We start from the raw sequence: 17,500 nt of genomic DNA on the forward strand, positions 1-17,500 counted from the left end.
TTTTTTTTCGGACAGAGACAACGCTGTTAACGGTCAGGTACTCATTTTACACCTGAATACAGTGAGAGAATGTGAGTAAAGAGCCTTTTCCAAGGACTCAACTGTGCGCCGAGCGAGGGTCGAACCCAAGACCTTCCGATCCGAAAGCGAGTGTCATACCACGAGACCACATAAACGCATCTAGTTCATTCCGAGATGATGCCGCTTTGAGACGGTGGGTGACATATAACGGGATAGAAATCACAGCATGAGAACTCCCTTGCCCAACTATAGATAGTATGCGCTTGGCTAAGAAACTCACAACATTGCCACCCGGAAGTATAACGGACCAACACACAAAATTATGTGTAAGCTTGAACGTTTATAGTTAATACAATTTAGTGATAATTACTCATAAACGTGGACGGCAAAAAGCAACAACAACAATGACCTGAGTGACGTCAACATCATTCTATCTATAGCGGGATAGAAATCACATCATGAGACCTCTCTTGCCCAACTATAGACAGAACGAAGATGACGTCACTCTGATATTTGTTATTGTTTTTGGCCATCCGCGTTTGTGAGTAATTCTCACTAACCTGTATTAACCAGACTATAAAGTTCAAGGTTATATTCACACAGTTTTGTGTGTTGGCCTGTTATACTTCCGGATGGCAATGTTATGAGCTTCTTTGTCAATCGCATACTATCTATAGGATGAAAAAAAGACCGCACCCAAGTTGGAGACGGTTAACCACATATTCTTATATTACGCATGAGTTATGATATTTGAAATGAAAAGTCAATTAATCAAACAATAGGAATATTAATATCAAATAATTCATTTTCAGAAATGTATTACAATGTGGAGACGTATATTTGTTATAAATGGTAATGACTCAGTATGCTCTTGATTCAAAATCGCATGTTTTGAATCTAAAATACAAAATTTTACCTATGTATATATATATATGTATAATTATATTTCAATTTGTCTTTCAGACATAGTTTTCACATTTGCAATAATAATAGATAACGTAATATTTGTGACAATAATTTGGTTTAAAGTAAAACGAAAAATCTATGCTGATGCGGGAGTTTACTTTCCATATAGTAAACAACGCGGTTAATCAAATATACCTGATAAAGACAATCAAAGTTTTGATGGCTTAAACGCAAAGAACCATACTAATGGCCGGACTGACGTCAACTTCGATCAATCTATAGCGTTAAAGGACAGTATAAATTGCTTGTTTCTCTATAGATAGTATGCGCTTGGCTAAGAAGCCCATAACATTGCCATCCGGAAGTATAGCGGACTAACACACAAAACTGTGTGTATCCATAAATGTTTATAGTCAGGTTAATACAGTTCAGTGAGCATTACTCATAAACGCGGATGGCAATTAACAATAACAAAGACCTGAGTGACGCCATCTATAGATATGACGCTAGTCTATTGTAAAGTACGTTCCCAGCTACCCAATCTCGGTTTTGTGGACAGGGGTGTCAAAGAAAAAAAATCTTGACTTCACCCAGGCTTTATCTAGGTATTTTAGCGTGAGAAGCGAGTGTTCTACCGAATGAGCTATCGTGACTTGCAAATTTGTTTTTTATCGAGGTGAAACTTGTACCCAATTGTTTGAATAATCTTTTTTTTTTTTGTTTTCCGAACTTCAATGAATCATATTCATCCTGCTCAATAGATAATCAATTTGTTTCAAAATGTTGAAAATAAATTTCAATATTCAGCAATTAAACTAATCCCTACGTAATACCGTTCTAAACTGATGGGTCACATTATATTTTTTATCAAAAGCCAATCGCTACATCTTAATTCTTTAATGGCCCTTATAAAATAAAATGTCGCTCTCATTGTCATTTTAAATTGTTGCCGGTTGTGTCCCACTCATAATCGTCGTTCATGGTCCTCCAATCTTCATTACTCGCCGATCTCCTTCAAAAGTTGAAGATTTGTGTTATTAGCCTTCTCAATGAGTACTTGGGTTTCATTACATTTCAAAGTTGAAGCTACTTTCGCCTTGGTTTTTCATCAAAAATCTATTTAAAATACACTAAAAAGATATAATCTCATTCGTCTGCAGTGTTTCATTAATCCTGTTTTGTTGATAAAGTGGAAACCCGAAACGTCCACAGTATCTGTTTTCGTCTAATAAATTGAAGCGTACAATTCAATACTTATCGTTGAGATTTGTCTTGGAAATCTAGGAGGAATCACTCTCATGAATAAGGCCTAATTTAGTTCCTAACCATCTGAACTTGGCTTTTACTTCTTCTTGCATCAAATCAAAAGTCATAGCAATTATAGATAGCCCGAACACCAAGTAAAGAGCGCAAATAATAAGTTTATAATTGTCGTTCCAATCACTTCCGGTACCAAATACATAGTCACCAAATCCTACAGTAGACAAAGTGATAAAGCAAAAGTATGACCCGATTAAATAGTCCCAGTCTTTTTCCCAAACGGAAAACAAACAAGCTCCACCAAAAATGTACAAAGCGATTATAAGTAAACTAACAAATATTGGAACACGAACTTCATCTTTCAATTTTTTCTTTGTTTTATGTTTGATTCCAGGTCCTCCACTTTCCACGCGAACGAGCATTTCTTTGTCAAATTCCTGGCTTTTCTGAACCGAAACATCTCCCGATGATCCACCGGGCCCGCCAACTGTTGAATAACCTCCTTCCATGTCCAAAGCGCTATTTGAAGATGCTTTCCAACGCAATGTTTCTAAAGTGTCTTTCTCGTCAAATATTGTTTGTTCTTTGTCTGTATTGTCCAATGTAATTTTTGGAATTGAAGTTTGAGCATTTTGTCTCGTGACCCCTTCATTTTTTGTCTTATTATTCTGGTTAGGAGAAGATTTATTATTCTGTTGGAAGTGAGTTGGGCAACAAAGCCAAACGAGGGCAATGCACAAGTGTTTGTATAGGAAGCGGAAACAGTCTCCAAACAGCGCGCCAATATTGGCTAAAAATAGAAGTGTCAATGGAATTCCCACAAGGGCGTAGAATATAGTGGCCAGTCTTCCCATGTCTGTTTTGGGGGCGATATGACCGTAACCTGTGGAATAGATGAACATAAAAAAATTGAGCTTTAATATTGAACAATAACGACCAACTGTGTTCAAAGCACTTTACAAGAGGTCACAGGCCAACAGCAATACTTGACAGGCAAAAGACTTAATCTTTTTAATTCTTATAATGTTGATATCAAATGTAATTCTTTTGACACGCAAACAACTTAATCTTTCTTAATTTGATATTTTTAGATTAAATTCGATTCTTTGACAAGCAGAATACTCCATCTATCAAACTCTGATAATTCTAATATAACATGTGATTATCTTGATATACAAAAGACTTTTTAATTATGATAATTTTAACATAAAATGCGAATTCTATTGCCATACAAAATACTTTTTAATTAAGATGATTTTGATATAAAATGCAATTCTATTTCCATACAAAACAATTTTTTATTTCGATGATTTTAATATAAAATGCAATTCTATTGCCATACTAAAGTCTTTTTAATTCTGAAAATTTAGTATAAAACGTAATTCTCTTGATATGCAAAACAATTTTTTAATTCCGATAATTTTGATACAAAATAATATTCTCTTGATTCTATTTTTAATTTTAAATCTAATTGTCCTCATTTAGGTTAACCTGACAAAATACCAGATTACCGCGACGGGTCACAACTTCGTATTTGCCAATAATTGTTAACAAAATTACATGTTCGATAAAACAATTTCAAACCATTGGCCGTGTCCAACAATATATCATTTGATAACAAGGGCAGGAAAACCATAATTACCACACCGGACAGTAATCTCCCCTTCAATTACCAGCCCTAACTATTATTGGTTTACGCAAATCAGAGTTATCTGATCATTAAAACAATTCACTGACAAAACGCTTCTTTATGTTTCGACCAGCAGATGATGACATTGTTCACTTTAGATTTTTCATGATGGATTAAGATGACCTTAAACTTGCCAGTATTCTAAAACCCAAGACTTCCAAGAGGACTCAGGTTTAAGAATTTTTGAAAAGTTGAAGTTAATAACTTAATATACCGGTATGCGAAGTTTAATATTTCTGGTAAACATGAAAAATAATGTTCTATTTATATGATGAAGTAGCAGCATTATGAGATAATTGCATTGCATATCCTATTGACTGCAATTGAATTTGCTTTTATCAGAGTATCGATGATATGCGTTAGGTAAACAATATCCGCCACCCGCATATAACGTACAAACTCACAAAACTATGTGAAATCTTTAACGAGGGGCAGCGGTGCTCAGCAATACGGTTTTTGCTTCGTACCCGACAGGTACTGAGTTCGATTACCCGCTACGCTGTGTGACCTTGAGCAAGTCACCTCGCCCAAACTTAGCTTGAGGCTCTGCACTGCGGCTGACGCATGGGTTATTCGAGCCTTTCCTAGGAATAGACTCTGAAGACAATTTCCTCTATGAGATGGATAAAGGGAATCTTAATTTTTTAAAACTTTATTATATTTTATTTATTATAGTTAGATAAAATTTAGGGAATTTCTCATTAAAATGGCAGTCTAAAAATAAAAGCAAGAACAAAAAGCTGAGTGACGTAAATTTCGCACCGTCTAAAGGAAAGTCAGCGTTGTTTCTTGAACGTTATAAAATCAATGTTCCTAATTGTGATTATCATTACTTTAAACTCACTCATTTTCCCTTTATTAATTACGACATGATAACAGATTAATGGGGTGGGTAAACTTTGGTGATGCACGTAGTAACAGTAATGATTAAATAAGTGAATTAATAGATAAATAAACAATTTAATAAATTGAAAAAATACAGCAATGTTATTCCCTCTATTCATCCCCAAACGGGAGATTTTCCCTTAGTGTCTATTCCAAGGGAAGACGAATAACGCTGTCGTCAGCCGCAGTTCAGCGACACAAAGTAACCTAAGCTAATGCAATATGACCTGCTCAAGTGTCACACCTTTTGGGTATGAAGCCAAGAGCATACATTAGAGCCACGTTTTCCCCAATTATTAAAAGCGGTTAGAAAGTAAGGTTATGTTTACCTAAAAATTTAAAGGGCATCAGATCGATTAGAACGATCTCCATCTTGGCAAAAGATTATCAAACCTGGGACTTCGCGATGCCTAAGATTTAAGAGTTTTTGTCAAGATGAGGGTAATTTTAATACGATATTTGAAGGAATACTTTTCTGGTCAACATTTTAAATATGTGGGTTTTTTTTCAAAGGGGGGTCCCGAAACCTGAGTTGGTAGAGCACTCGCTTCACACGCAAAGGGACTGAGGTCGATCCTGGGTGCAGTCGAGATGTTTTCTGACCACCCCACCTCCTGTCTACCTATCAGTGAATGGGTCTGTTAGATCTGGCGCAAAGTACTTTGCGATAGACCAGCGTCCTATCCAAAGGATAGCAATCAATTGCTATAGTCCGATTCACGATATAGAAACATGGGCCTCGTGACTCTGAAGGAATACTTTTCAAAGTACGGCAGGCTGTATTGTCTTCAATAAAAATAAAACAATAATTAAGTTTCCTATTTTGGACTGTGATATCAATTTTTAGGGTTATAAATCACCCCGACGTCATATCGCTTTGAGGCGGGGGTAGGTCACATGCTAAAACGTGGTATCACGGTGGCAAATTAGGGAGCAGGCACTGGTGTAAGAACAAAATCTGAAAAAAGTGTGTATGAAACCTGGCCAGTTAAAGCAACAAAAAGAAAATACAAGAAAACAACAAAAACATCCCAAAACATAACCCCAGCCCTCCTCGACTGGGGATCAGACCTCATATCTCATAATATCAGGAAGGAGGTCTGTTTCGTACACACTTTTTCAGATCTTTAACCCTCTCCTTACTACCCATAGGAAAATCATCACATTTGTTACGTTGAAGCCTACAATTTTCTTATTATGATTTCATTTTGTTACAGTTATAGCCATAAAAAACTCGACACTGTATTGCAGAGCTGATTTTTTTTAACAAAATATAGAATATAGATAGAATGCGCTTGGCCAAGGAGTTCACAACATTGCCACCCGGAAGTATAACGGACCAACACACAAACTCTGTGTAACCATGAACATTTATAGTCTGGTTAATACAGTTTAGTGAGAACAACTCACAAACGCGGATGGCAAAAACAATAACAAAGGCCTGAGTGACGCCATCTGCATACTATCTATACTCGTTGCTAATATTTAAAAAAAAACAACCAAAAAAAAAAGCAAACAAAAAAAACCCCTTGAGCTTTTATATAGCGCAATATCCACTAAACATGCTCAAAGCGCTTTACAAGGGGTCCCTGGCCAACAGCAACACATAACATGTAGGACGAGACATGACGCCTGTCAGGCGATATTACAAATTTTTGGGACAGTGACAACGCTGTTAACGGCCAGGTACTCATTTTACACCTGAGTATTGTGAGAGAATGTGAGTAAAGAGCCTTCTCCAAGGACTCAACTATGCGCCGAGCGAGGCTCGAACCCAGGACCTTCCGATCCGAAAGCGAGTGTCATACCACTAGACCACATAGCCGCGCAATATGTTTGAAAACTCTATTTTTCTTTTGTGGTGAACATGAAGTTTAGGGTAAAATTCTGAAAATAGTTCGTAAGGAGAGGGTTAATAAAGAATCCGCCAACAGACCTATTGTTGTAATGACAGTGATGCTGTAGAGGAGCGACCCCGGGAATGACCACTGTTTCTCCGTGGCTTGCTCGTCACGCCCGTCCCAGCCATTTTCTTTGACAGCTCGGTATACCTGGTCTTGGAAGGCCTTCATAATGATCTCAGCGCTGATGCTCCAGTTGCCCTCGTGCAACACATTAAAACGAATTGTCTCAATCCACAACTGTGGAAAAAATATTTGGAAATTAACATGATTGACACATTGGGGAACAGACACTGGTGTAAGATAGAGATATGAAAAAAGTGTGTATGAAATAGTGCCAGACTAATAAAATAGAAAAATGCAAGAACACAGCAATAAGAAGAAAAAAAACAGCCCCAAAAATCAGCCTGGGTCGACTTGGGATCGAACCTCAGAACTCCTGATTACCTATCAGACGTGCTACCAATTTAATGGTCCCAACCATCCGGTAACCTTTGTTGTGGTATAATGGTAGCAGTTCTGACCGGTAATCAGGAGGTATGAGGTTCAATTCCCAATCAATAATCGAGGCAGGTTCATTTGTTGGGATGGTCTTTATTGTCCTTGTATTTTTGTCTCTGCTTTGGCTGGCAGTATTTTATCAACATTTTTTCAGACCTTTAGAAATAAACATGAAGACTAAACTCAATGAAAATGGTCTGTAAATAGTTATGCAAAAAGATGTATATTTTGAAAAAGTTTCAAGAAAACCGATTCAAGTTTATAACTGTTTTTGTTATTGTCTGAAGAGGGGCTTTGAGCCAAAACGTTTCTTATCTATTATCATTTTAATCTTTTTATACTTTTTGAGGAGTTTTTGTACATTACTTTTGGAAGTTAACAAAGTCAACTCCCACATCTGGAATACCAATTATGAAATAGTAGAGAATATGAAACACTTTCCTTAATTAAGAATCGGTTAAAACTGGATACTTTAAATCAATGTCACATTTTTGGTTAATTTTATTTTAAATCGAACTTTTATATAGCGCAATATCCACTAAACGTGCTCAAAGCGCTTTACAAGGGGCCCCTGGCCAACAGCAACGCTTAACATGTAGGACGTGACATGACGCCTGTTAGGCGATTTTACAATTTTTTCGCACAGAGACAACGCTGTAAACGGCCAGGTACTCATTTTACACACCTGAGTATGGTGAGAGAATGTGAGTTAAGAGTATTTTCCAAGGACTCAACTATGCGTCGAGCAAGGCTCGAACCCAGGACCTTCCGATCCGAAAGCGAGTGTCATACCACAAGCCGTGATTACGCGCATGTGTTCCGGATCTAACAAACGTAATGCGCACATCTTTGTGTGAAGATGTGCTTCAAGTTTGTGTTGTAGATTTTTTGATTTAAATTATTGATTACTGTGTAGCGTAAATGTTGCTTCTCGAAGCTCGAAGAAATAAATAACAATGTCAAATTGAATGTAAGCTTTGATTTAATATACGAAAACAGATAAAATGGACGTTCTGGGTTTCCCCTTTATCAACAATATGAATGACACACTACATATTTCGTTCTACATGTTACGTATTGCTGTATGTCACGAACCCCTTGTAAAGCGCTTTGAGCACGTTTAGTGGATATTGCTCTATATAAAAGCTCAAGTTTTTTTTCTTATTAGCCCTTGCAACGGCTTCATCTCATCATTCATTTGTCTTTAGTGTTTCACTTATCGTGTTTTGTTCACATAGGTTAAATCCGAAACGTCTATATCTTCTGCTGCCATTCAATTTGAATATTTCTTCGATCTTCAAGCATCAAAATTTATTGAACTATGATATGAATAGCGCGAATGTTTAGTGTAAAAAGATTCATCATTATGTGCCTTTTGGCTATCTGTGATCCACTTCCCTTCAATCTGGTAATTTATCTGAGTCTTCTTAACTCACTCAACCCTAACACCGACTATATCCGTAGTTTACCTGGGTTACTTTTGCCCCATGCCTATTTATTTCACTTTTCTGAGACAAATTATAGGCGTAGTATCAAAGTTATTGTTTTTAGTTTTTGTATGTTACTGATAGTTGAATAAAACTATCTATGTATATGCTCCTTTTAATACATTTTTTTCCAATTTTGAAAAATAGCAAAAGTCCATGATTGAGTGAGTTAAAGAAGAAAGAAAAGATGTGTTTAACTAGTTAACTGCCGTACTCTGGAAATTCGTATATTTCAGAATTTGGCCAGAGAACTCATCATTAAAAAATTCGTCGATTTTAATGACCATCATCTTTGCTAAAACTCTTAAACGTGGGACGTCAGGAAGAAGACTTCACAAGGTCCCAGGGGTGAGAGCTTTTACCAAGATGAGGGTCTTTTTAATCGGTCAATCTTTGAAGGATGACATTTTTAGCCAAATGTTGAAATACGCGTCTATGGCAGTTAATATGTTAGTCAAAATAAACATCATTAGAAAGTCTTTAATACGGCTATCTGGTCTAGTGGTATGATACCTACTTTCGGATCGGAAGGTCCTGGGTTCGAGCCTCGCTCGGCGCATAGTTGAGTCCTTGGAGAAAAGCTCTTTACTCACATTCTCTCACCTTACTCAGGTGTAAAATGAGTACCTGGCCGTTAACAGCGTTGTCTTTGTCCGAACAATTTTAATATCGTCCTACATGTTGAATGTTGCTGTTGACCAGGGACCCCTTGCAAAGCGCTTTGTGCACATTTATTGGATATTGGGCTATATAAAAAAGCTCGATTTTTTTAGTATTCAGCAGTTTCTCACTTTTCATCAACTTTTTAAAACAAGTTCTATAAAAAATACAGTTTTAACCAGTAGTTTCATTCCGACATAAACCGTTTCCAGACAATTTGTCACCTTTATAAAAATCATCCGCTCATGATTAGACTAATTCCCAATCATTTTAGCAAGTTTCTTTGATTTGCTTTTTTAAATTAAAAAAGTGGTTTAAAAGAAAACGTTTTAACTAGATTGCTAACACTAGAATTAACTCCAATATACTCGAACCACACAACTTGCTAGTCCAACAATGGCAGAAACTTAGAATAAATACATTTACAGACTAACAATAACAATAAAAATGTATGATTCAATTGTTTTAAGAGATTGGTTGCAACATTGGAGTAATGCCAAAATACCATGAAGTCTCATAAAGCATTCCCTGTCATACCGACTATCTTAAGAGACTATTGTTTTTTTCCCGGTGTTTGTTTATGTTTAGTTAGGCATAGTATTACAATATCAGATTGGAGTTCCCTTAGTGATTCATGTATTCAGCGACTTCTTCTTCTTCTTCTTCTTCTTCTTCTTCTTCTTCTTCTTCTTCTTCTTCTTCTTCTTCTTCTTCTTCTTATCCTCCTTTTCTTCTTCTTCTTCTTCTTCTTCTTCTTCTTCTTCCTTCTTCTTCTTCTTCTTCTTCTTCTTCTTCTTCTTCTTTCTTCTTCTTCTTCTTTCTTCTCTTCTTCTTCTTCTATACTACTTACTACTTACTTATCTTCTCTACTACTTACTATACTACCTATACTACTACTACTATCTACTTACTTACTACTACTCTACTACTCTTACTACTTATACTACTACAAACTACTACTACTACTACTACTACTACACTACTACTACTACTACTACTACTACTATACTACTACTACCTACTACTACTACTACTACTACTACTACTACTATACTACTACTACTACTACTCTACTACTACTACTACTACTACTACTATACTACTACTACTACTACTACTACTACTACATACACTACTACTACTACTACTACTACTACTATATACTACTACTACTACTACTACTACTACCTACTACTACTAACTACTACTACTACTACAACCTACTACTACTACTACTACTACTACTACTACTACTTACTACTACTACTACTAACTACTACTACTACTTACTACTACTACTACTACTACTACTACTACTACTATACTACTACACTACTACTACTACTACTACTAAATTACTACTACTACTACTATTACTACTACTACTAATACTACTACTACTACTACTACTACTACTACTACTACACTACTACTTACTACTACTACTACTACTACTACATACTACACTACTACTACTACTACTACTACTACTACTACTACTAACTACTACTACTATACTACTACATACTACTACTATCTACTACTACTACTACTACTACTACTACTACTACTACTACTACTACTTACTACTACTACTATACTACTACTACTACTCTACATACTACTACTACTACTACTACTACTACTACTACTACTACTACTACTATACTACTACTACTACTACTACTACTACTACTACTACTACTACTACTACTACTACTACTACTACTACTACTACATACTACTACTACTACTATACTACTACTACTACTATACTAAAATTACCACTACTCTATTACTACACTACTACTACTACTACTACTACTACTACTACTACTACTACTACTACTACTACTACTACTACTATACTACTACTACTACTACTACTACTACTACTACTACTACTACTACTACTACTCTACTAACTTCTACTACTACTACTACTACTACTACTACTACTATACTACTACTACTACTACTACTACTACTACTTCTACTACTACTACTACTACTACTACTACTACTACTACTACTACTACTACAACCACTGCTACTACTATTAATTATTAGTAGTACTACTGCTACTCTCTTCCTACACCCTAATTATTCTCCTCCTCCTCCTCATCCTTCTTCTTCTTTGTTTTCGTGATAAAAATCGACTGGCCCAGCCGAACTGAATTTATTACCATATAAAAGAAAATCCCAATAAAGGGAAAGTGACAGTTTACTCCTTTGAGGAAAACCATATATCTAAACTCACATCATATACACAAGAAAGCAAAGAAGACAGAGCTCAGCAACATAACGATGTCAACAAAAGTAGATATACGAGGGTACTAACGAATATTAAATTACACAATATGTGAACAATCCTCTGAAATCGTTTATATGTCGGATTGAGCCAATTTGTTGAACCCGATTTTGAAAGTGTCTTTTACAGTTAAATTGGTCTGAAATGTGACATTTTAATTTTTGTTACTGTAAGAAGGTATATACATAGGGCTTGAGGAATAAATACATAGATAAAATTGACCCAATTTGCTTTTTTTTTTTTTTTTTTTTTTGTAATTTAAATTTTCGCCATTCAGTCCACCCTGTCATGATACAGTTTTAAAACGGTAAATCACATATTATTATTGCCTTATTTGAATAAGCATCAATAATCAATCCGATGACTAAAAAGCTTACCTGATGTACATGGTCATCCCGTACAAACTTCATATCAGCTCTCACTTGCACCTCACTGTCCGATTCCAACCACTGAAATAGGAATCCTCCCATTATAGAATATCCCACAACCAAACACGACAATCCAATGTGAGAGAATAAAAACGCTGTAAATTTCATACAGCATTTCTTACAACCTCCTTGACTTTTCCGAGGTTTTTTAGGCATCAGTGTCGTACTCTCCTGCTGCTGTTGCCCATTTTTGGACAATTTAGAATTTGCATTTCCTTTTGACTTCTTTTTCGATTTTGATTTCGGCTCGTCAACTTCCAAATATGTTGATCCGGATTGGCTCCGATTTTTGAGGGATGCGATATGAGATGCGTCGTCATCGTTGTTGTCCTTGCTATCCTGGGGTCCAATGTCATCATCGACTGGAGCCTTCTTGCTCTTTGTGCCGCCACAGCAACAACAAGTTGTCGGGTTTTTCTTTTTAGCGCGATCGCTGCTGGACATTTTGGTTCTGTCAATTTTAAGATGTCAATGTATAAACAAATACGTATCATTCATGTTGATGTTGTGATGTCCCTACCACAGGTGATGCATATGCCTATTAGTATAATCCCTGATTTGATGCATTATTAATAAATATCCATTTGTCGAGAGTATCAGATGACAAGCCTTCCAACGGTAAGCAAACCTCTCGTTGAACTCATTATTAAAATAGCGATGGCGTAAGAATTCGTAAAGGGTTTATTTTATGTAAATTTCATCTGTGTCCGAGTTGTTGACAAAGAAATAGAGGAAAAGACATCAGCCTTGTCTGTAGGGAATATAGAAAGAAAAATTAATAAGTCATTACTAAATATCATTACTTGCTTTTGTTAAGCCCTTTGAACCTATCGCAAAGGGTAAAGTGCTAAAAAAATAAATGTCGCTATTTGTTATTAAAATTGATGCTTGAAGCAAAATTATATCCTCATAGCTCAATTGTTTCTACTGTACGAATCTACATGATTCGAATCCGCTTAGCAAACGTTCTTGCCTTTCAATTCTGTACATCCAGTAAACGTTAGTATCTGAGTCTAAGTCTGACTTAGCAGAAAGTAATTTTATGATCCATTAACTAAAAAAAAACGGTATAATGCGGGAACGAATCGGACCTTAACACTGAATCATAAAATATCGCAGTAATTACATTCGGATTTGAAGTTGCAATTTTTCATTCCAAGAGCATGTAACTTGACCATTTTACCACTAAGTTAAAAATAAAAAACAAAACAAAAACAACAGAAAACAAGCACACTGGAGAGAAATTTCCAATGATACAAAATGTAGGTACGTGAGGGTCGTGTCTAGTTGAGATGTAATTTAAATCAAAACTCATGCCTCCGAACCCCCCCCCCCCCCCCCCCCCCCCCAATAAACATATGACGCTCTCATCGTTGATTAATTACATTTTCCGTTTAAATACAACACCATTCCTCATGGGCTAGCAATAATTACCTACCTATCTGGCTCATATAATACGGTTAACATCACCTGGCATTCGAAACGGGATCGCATTAACTCGGCTATCGAATTAACAAAATAACATAATGGTACAAAACAGATATTATGTAATGTCAAAATCTTGGAAATCTGTCTATAACTTTGGCCTAAAGAGAAAACCCGATTTTAAAACGGACTCAATAAAGAGCAACTTGTTATTACGTACTCGTAATGGGAGAGATGTCAAATCCCTCAAACTCGACATGAGGTCAGCTTTTTAAAACTCTAAACATTTTGATTTGAAATTAAAGCAATAATAAATTAATTAATTAAAACAAATTGAATGATCGTTATTGCATTTATCAATAGTAGATATTGTCAAAATCGTTGTTCAACTATTCATTTCTAAGGTCGATTACTATTTATTTAACTTAAACTAATTTCCGCTGCTCAAATATGACTTTTATACAGAGAAATATCCACTAAACGTGCTCAAAGCGATTTACAAAGGTCACTGACCAACAGTAACATGTAGAATGAGACATGATGCCTGTTAGACGATATTACAGTTATTTCGACAGAGACAATGCTGTTGACGGTCAGGTACTCATTTTAGACCTGAGTACGGTGAGAAAATATGAGTAAAGGCCTTTTCCAATGACACAACTATGCGCCGGACGATACTCGGAACTCAGAACCTTCCGATTCGATAGCGAGTGTCATACCACTAGACCACAAAGCCGCACTTATTTGACTTCTAATCACCATTTTAAAGTTGACATTAAGATATGTTGAATGTTTTTTTAAAAGAATGTTAGAAGCATCGGGAGAAGCCATATAATTGTGTCCAGTTTTTATCGAAGCGGATTGCTTCTTTATACTAATGGTTCTGCACCAAAGTGTACTTATTTGCAGGTCTGATAACCCAAATTTTAATGGGCTCACGGTAGTAATGGAAATACTCACATTCCACTACAAAATATTGTCCAACACAACAATGTTAAATCAAGCCCATAATTACGTTCTACTATCAGACCTGCTTAGATACAAACGTCGTTATGAACTCAATATTGTGTATAGAATTAATAATGGCGTGTTTTCCTACATAGTGGCTGATAATAGCGGCAAATGGATGACTGATAATAGAAACGATCACACAGATTTCAAGGATGAACTCCACCTGTTCCTGTATTGCCTCAAACCATGTCAAATCGAAGACCTTGAGTAAAATAGGTGAGCGACTTCGTTTATTTGTTGTTGTTCATTCATGAGTCTGACATACTCCCTTTTTCTTAATCTCCATTTTATTGACTTATTTAAGCACCTCTATTTATCTGTGGAAAAGGCTTTTATTAATCCACTTTTCTCTCCGTTCCCAGGTGTAAAATGATCACCCGAAAGATAATAATATCTTCGTCTCTGTCGCAAAAAAACAAAAAAACAACAAAAACATTGTAACGGCCACTCAAATGCATCGTGTCTCGACTTACATGTTCAAAGGTGCTGTGCGCTTATGATTTATGTAAAATGCTTTGAGAACTTGAAAGCTCATTTATTTACAAGAATCAACCTTTTAACATGTATGTGAAATAAATAATAATGTGAAATTGAATGCAAGCTTCAAATTAATTACAAAAACAGATCAAATGAACGTTTCGGGTTTCCCCTTTATCATCAAAACAGGATGAATGAAACACCGTCTGTGGTGTTTCATTCATCCTGTTTTGTTGATAAAGGGGAAACCCGAAACGTTCATTTGATCTATTTTTGTAATTAAATTGAAGTTTACATTCAATTTCACATTATTATTTATTTCTTTGAGCTTCGAGCAGCAACATTTACATCAACATGCATGTGAGAAGATATGCCTAGTTAAGGAGTGGAGTAATTATCAACATGTCTATTTTAAGGCTATTTTGATTGTCGTGAAAATTAAAGAATGTGAAAACACTGGTGCTAATCACCCAGTGTAATGCATTCATTCTTCCAGCAATTAGAGTTTTCAACATGTCAAAAATACGCCAATATTTTTATGAACTGGTAAAGAAAAATATTGAAAAGCTCCATTAAAGCTGATGCGAATAAATATAATAATGTAAGATTCCCATATACAGCAAATTCCATCTTTAAAATTATTTTTTTAAGCCGTAATCTGCATGATTTGTGACTCACTGCCTCATTACGGTATTAAGCCAGTATGGTCTTGGTGTTGAAAATTAAAGCTATATTAAATAAATGTGAGATTTGAGTCAAATTTTTATGTTTTATTGGGAAGAATGAAGATAGATCTAGCTTCTTACAATAACTAAAACTAACATTTCGTATTTCTTGTCTTTTAAACTTTAAATTACCTTATCCTGCATCAGACCCTGGTTCACATAGACATCATTTAAAAGCGTTTTGAGATGATGGGTCAAAATTTATCTGTTCATCTTTCTAGAACAATGCATTTCGTTTTAAAAATAATTACCAGGTAATTTTTGTCCTTATCTCAAGCTTTTGTTTCTATTCTTATTTTGTAAAAAGATTGTAATAACGGGAATGAATTTCTTTTTAAAATCACAACATGTCCCGTTTTTCATCTGATTATAACAGAAGGACTGTATTTTGTTTTCCCAAATATTCCAAAATAACAAAAATAAATCAGCCTGCCCTGACTGGAATCGAACCTTAGACCTCCTAATCACCGGAAAGACGCAGTCGATGCAAGCTGATTTTTCACGATGATTTACACTTAATATTCTCTCTCTCTCTCTCTCTCTCTCTCTCTCTCTCTCTCTCTCTCTCTCTCTCTCTCTCCTGTTTCAGATACAGTTTCATATACGCCATTTTAGAATAGTTTAGTTATGACAAGTAATTTGTTAAGAGGCATGTAAGCACCGGTAAGCAAGTCTTGAGAATCTTGATACAAAAATTAAGCAGCGCACAGTTAGATCGACAAAATGAATAGATATGTTAGTGTATTTTGCCAATCACGTTTATGAGGAATTCTCACTAAACTGTATTAACCAGACTATAAACGTTCATGATTACACATAGTTTTATGTGTTGGTCCGTTATACTTCCGGGTGGCAATGTTGTGAGATATCTAGCCAAGCGCATACTATCTATATAGCAGTAAAATATGGAACCGGCGTTTTGTCCTTGAAAATCAGTATATAACATACGTTGATATATGTAGAACACAGTACTATCAATTATATGATTGTAGTTATTGTGTAAACTATGATTTACATATTTACATGTTGCCGATGCGGGATAAAATGAAGAATTGTTAAGCAATTGGTGGTTCGCCTGTTACTAGGTATTACGCAATCAGAATATTTCCGGCCATTTTATTAAGATAATAATTAAAAAGACATCATGTCAATAGCTTGACAGGCATAGCAACAAAAGAGGTCACATAGGAACCACCAATTGAGCTTAATCAAACAGCACAAATTGCGCTATATTAAATGTTATTTATATTATAACATACTATTGACAAATCCAAAGGTTTCTAAAGTGTATTTTGCTATTTTAAGAATACATTAGATGCACCATCATCATCTCCGTCGGCATATCAAACAGATATTACTTTGATATATCAAATGTGCATGTGTTTTATGTAGACTCGAACTCAAATCTTTTATCTTCCGCAATACGACTTTTTACATGTTAATGAAATGATATAAAGTAATATTCCAGTTATCAATCGCTTATGATGTTAAGGAATAAACGGTCTTTGTCCGGTCAATGACTAAAAACTAAAAACTGCTTCTATCAAAGGTCAAAAGTTGAAAGGTCGTACGAGATTAAAATATCTGACTTCCGTCAATGAATGCCAGGTTGCCAAGGTGAAGTTTGTGTTTTCAATGAGAAGATGAAGATGATGGTGGTGGCGATAGAAGGGAGAAGGTGGAAGATTGAGCATATTATGATAATAAAATATGCTTGATGAGGGGGTGCCGGTGTACTTCAAAGTCTTGATGATGGACGTCTATAAAGATAGTTTGGATCAACAGATGGATGGAGAGATGAACGAGAAGGTA

The 17,500-nt window shown here is 35.6% G+C and overlaps 1 protein-coding gene across 3 annotated transcripts in view; it reads right to left on the reverse strand.

The window, feature by feature from the left end:
- Positions 1-17,500, reverse strand: part of LOC144967178 (potassium channel subfamily K member 18-like) — a 125,764-nt gene that overhangs the window by 605 nt on the left and 107,659 nt on the right. For all 3 annotated transcript variants that reach the window (XM_078904105.1, XM_078904106.1, XM_078904104.1), the window contains 3 exons: positions 12,000-12,801; positions 6,699-6,903; positions 1-3,070 (listed from right to left, as the gene is read on the reverse strand). The exon at positions 1-3,070 is cut by the window's left edge and continues 605 nt beyond it. In XM_078904105.1, the coding sequence (XP_078760231.1) occupies positions 2,208-3,070; positions 6,699-6,903; positions 12,000-12,494 (1,563 nt within the window). In that variant the 5' untranslated portion in view covers positions 12,495-12,801 and the 3' untranslated portion in view covers positions 1-2,207. The remainder of the gene's footprint in view (positions 3,071-6,698; positions 6,904-11,999; positions 12,802-17,500) is intronic.

The sequence above is a fragment of the Berghia stephanieae genome, chromosome 3 (genome assembly GCF_034508935.2).
Source record: "Berghia stephanieae isolate SIO BIC M18660-M18661 chromosome 3, UCSD_Bste_1.3, whole genome shotgun sequence".
NCBI lineage: Eukaryota > Metazoa > Mollusca > Gastropoda > Nudibranchia > Aeolidiidae > Berghia > Berghia stephanieae.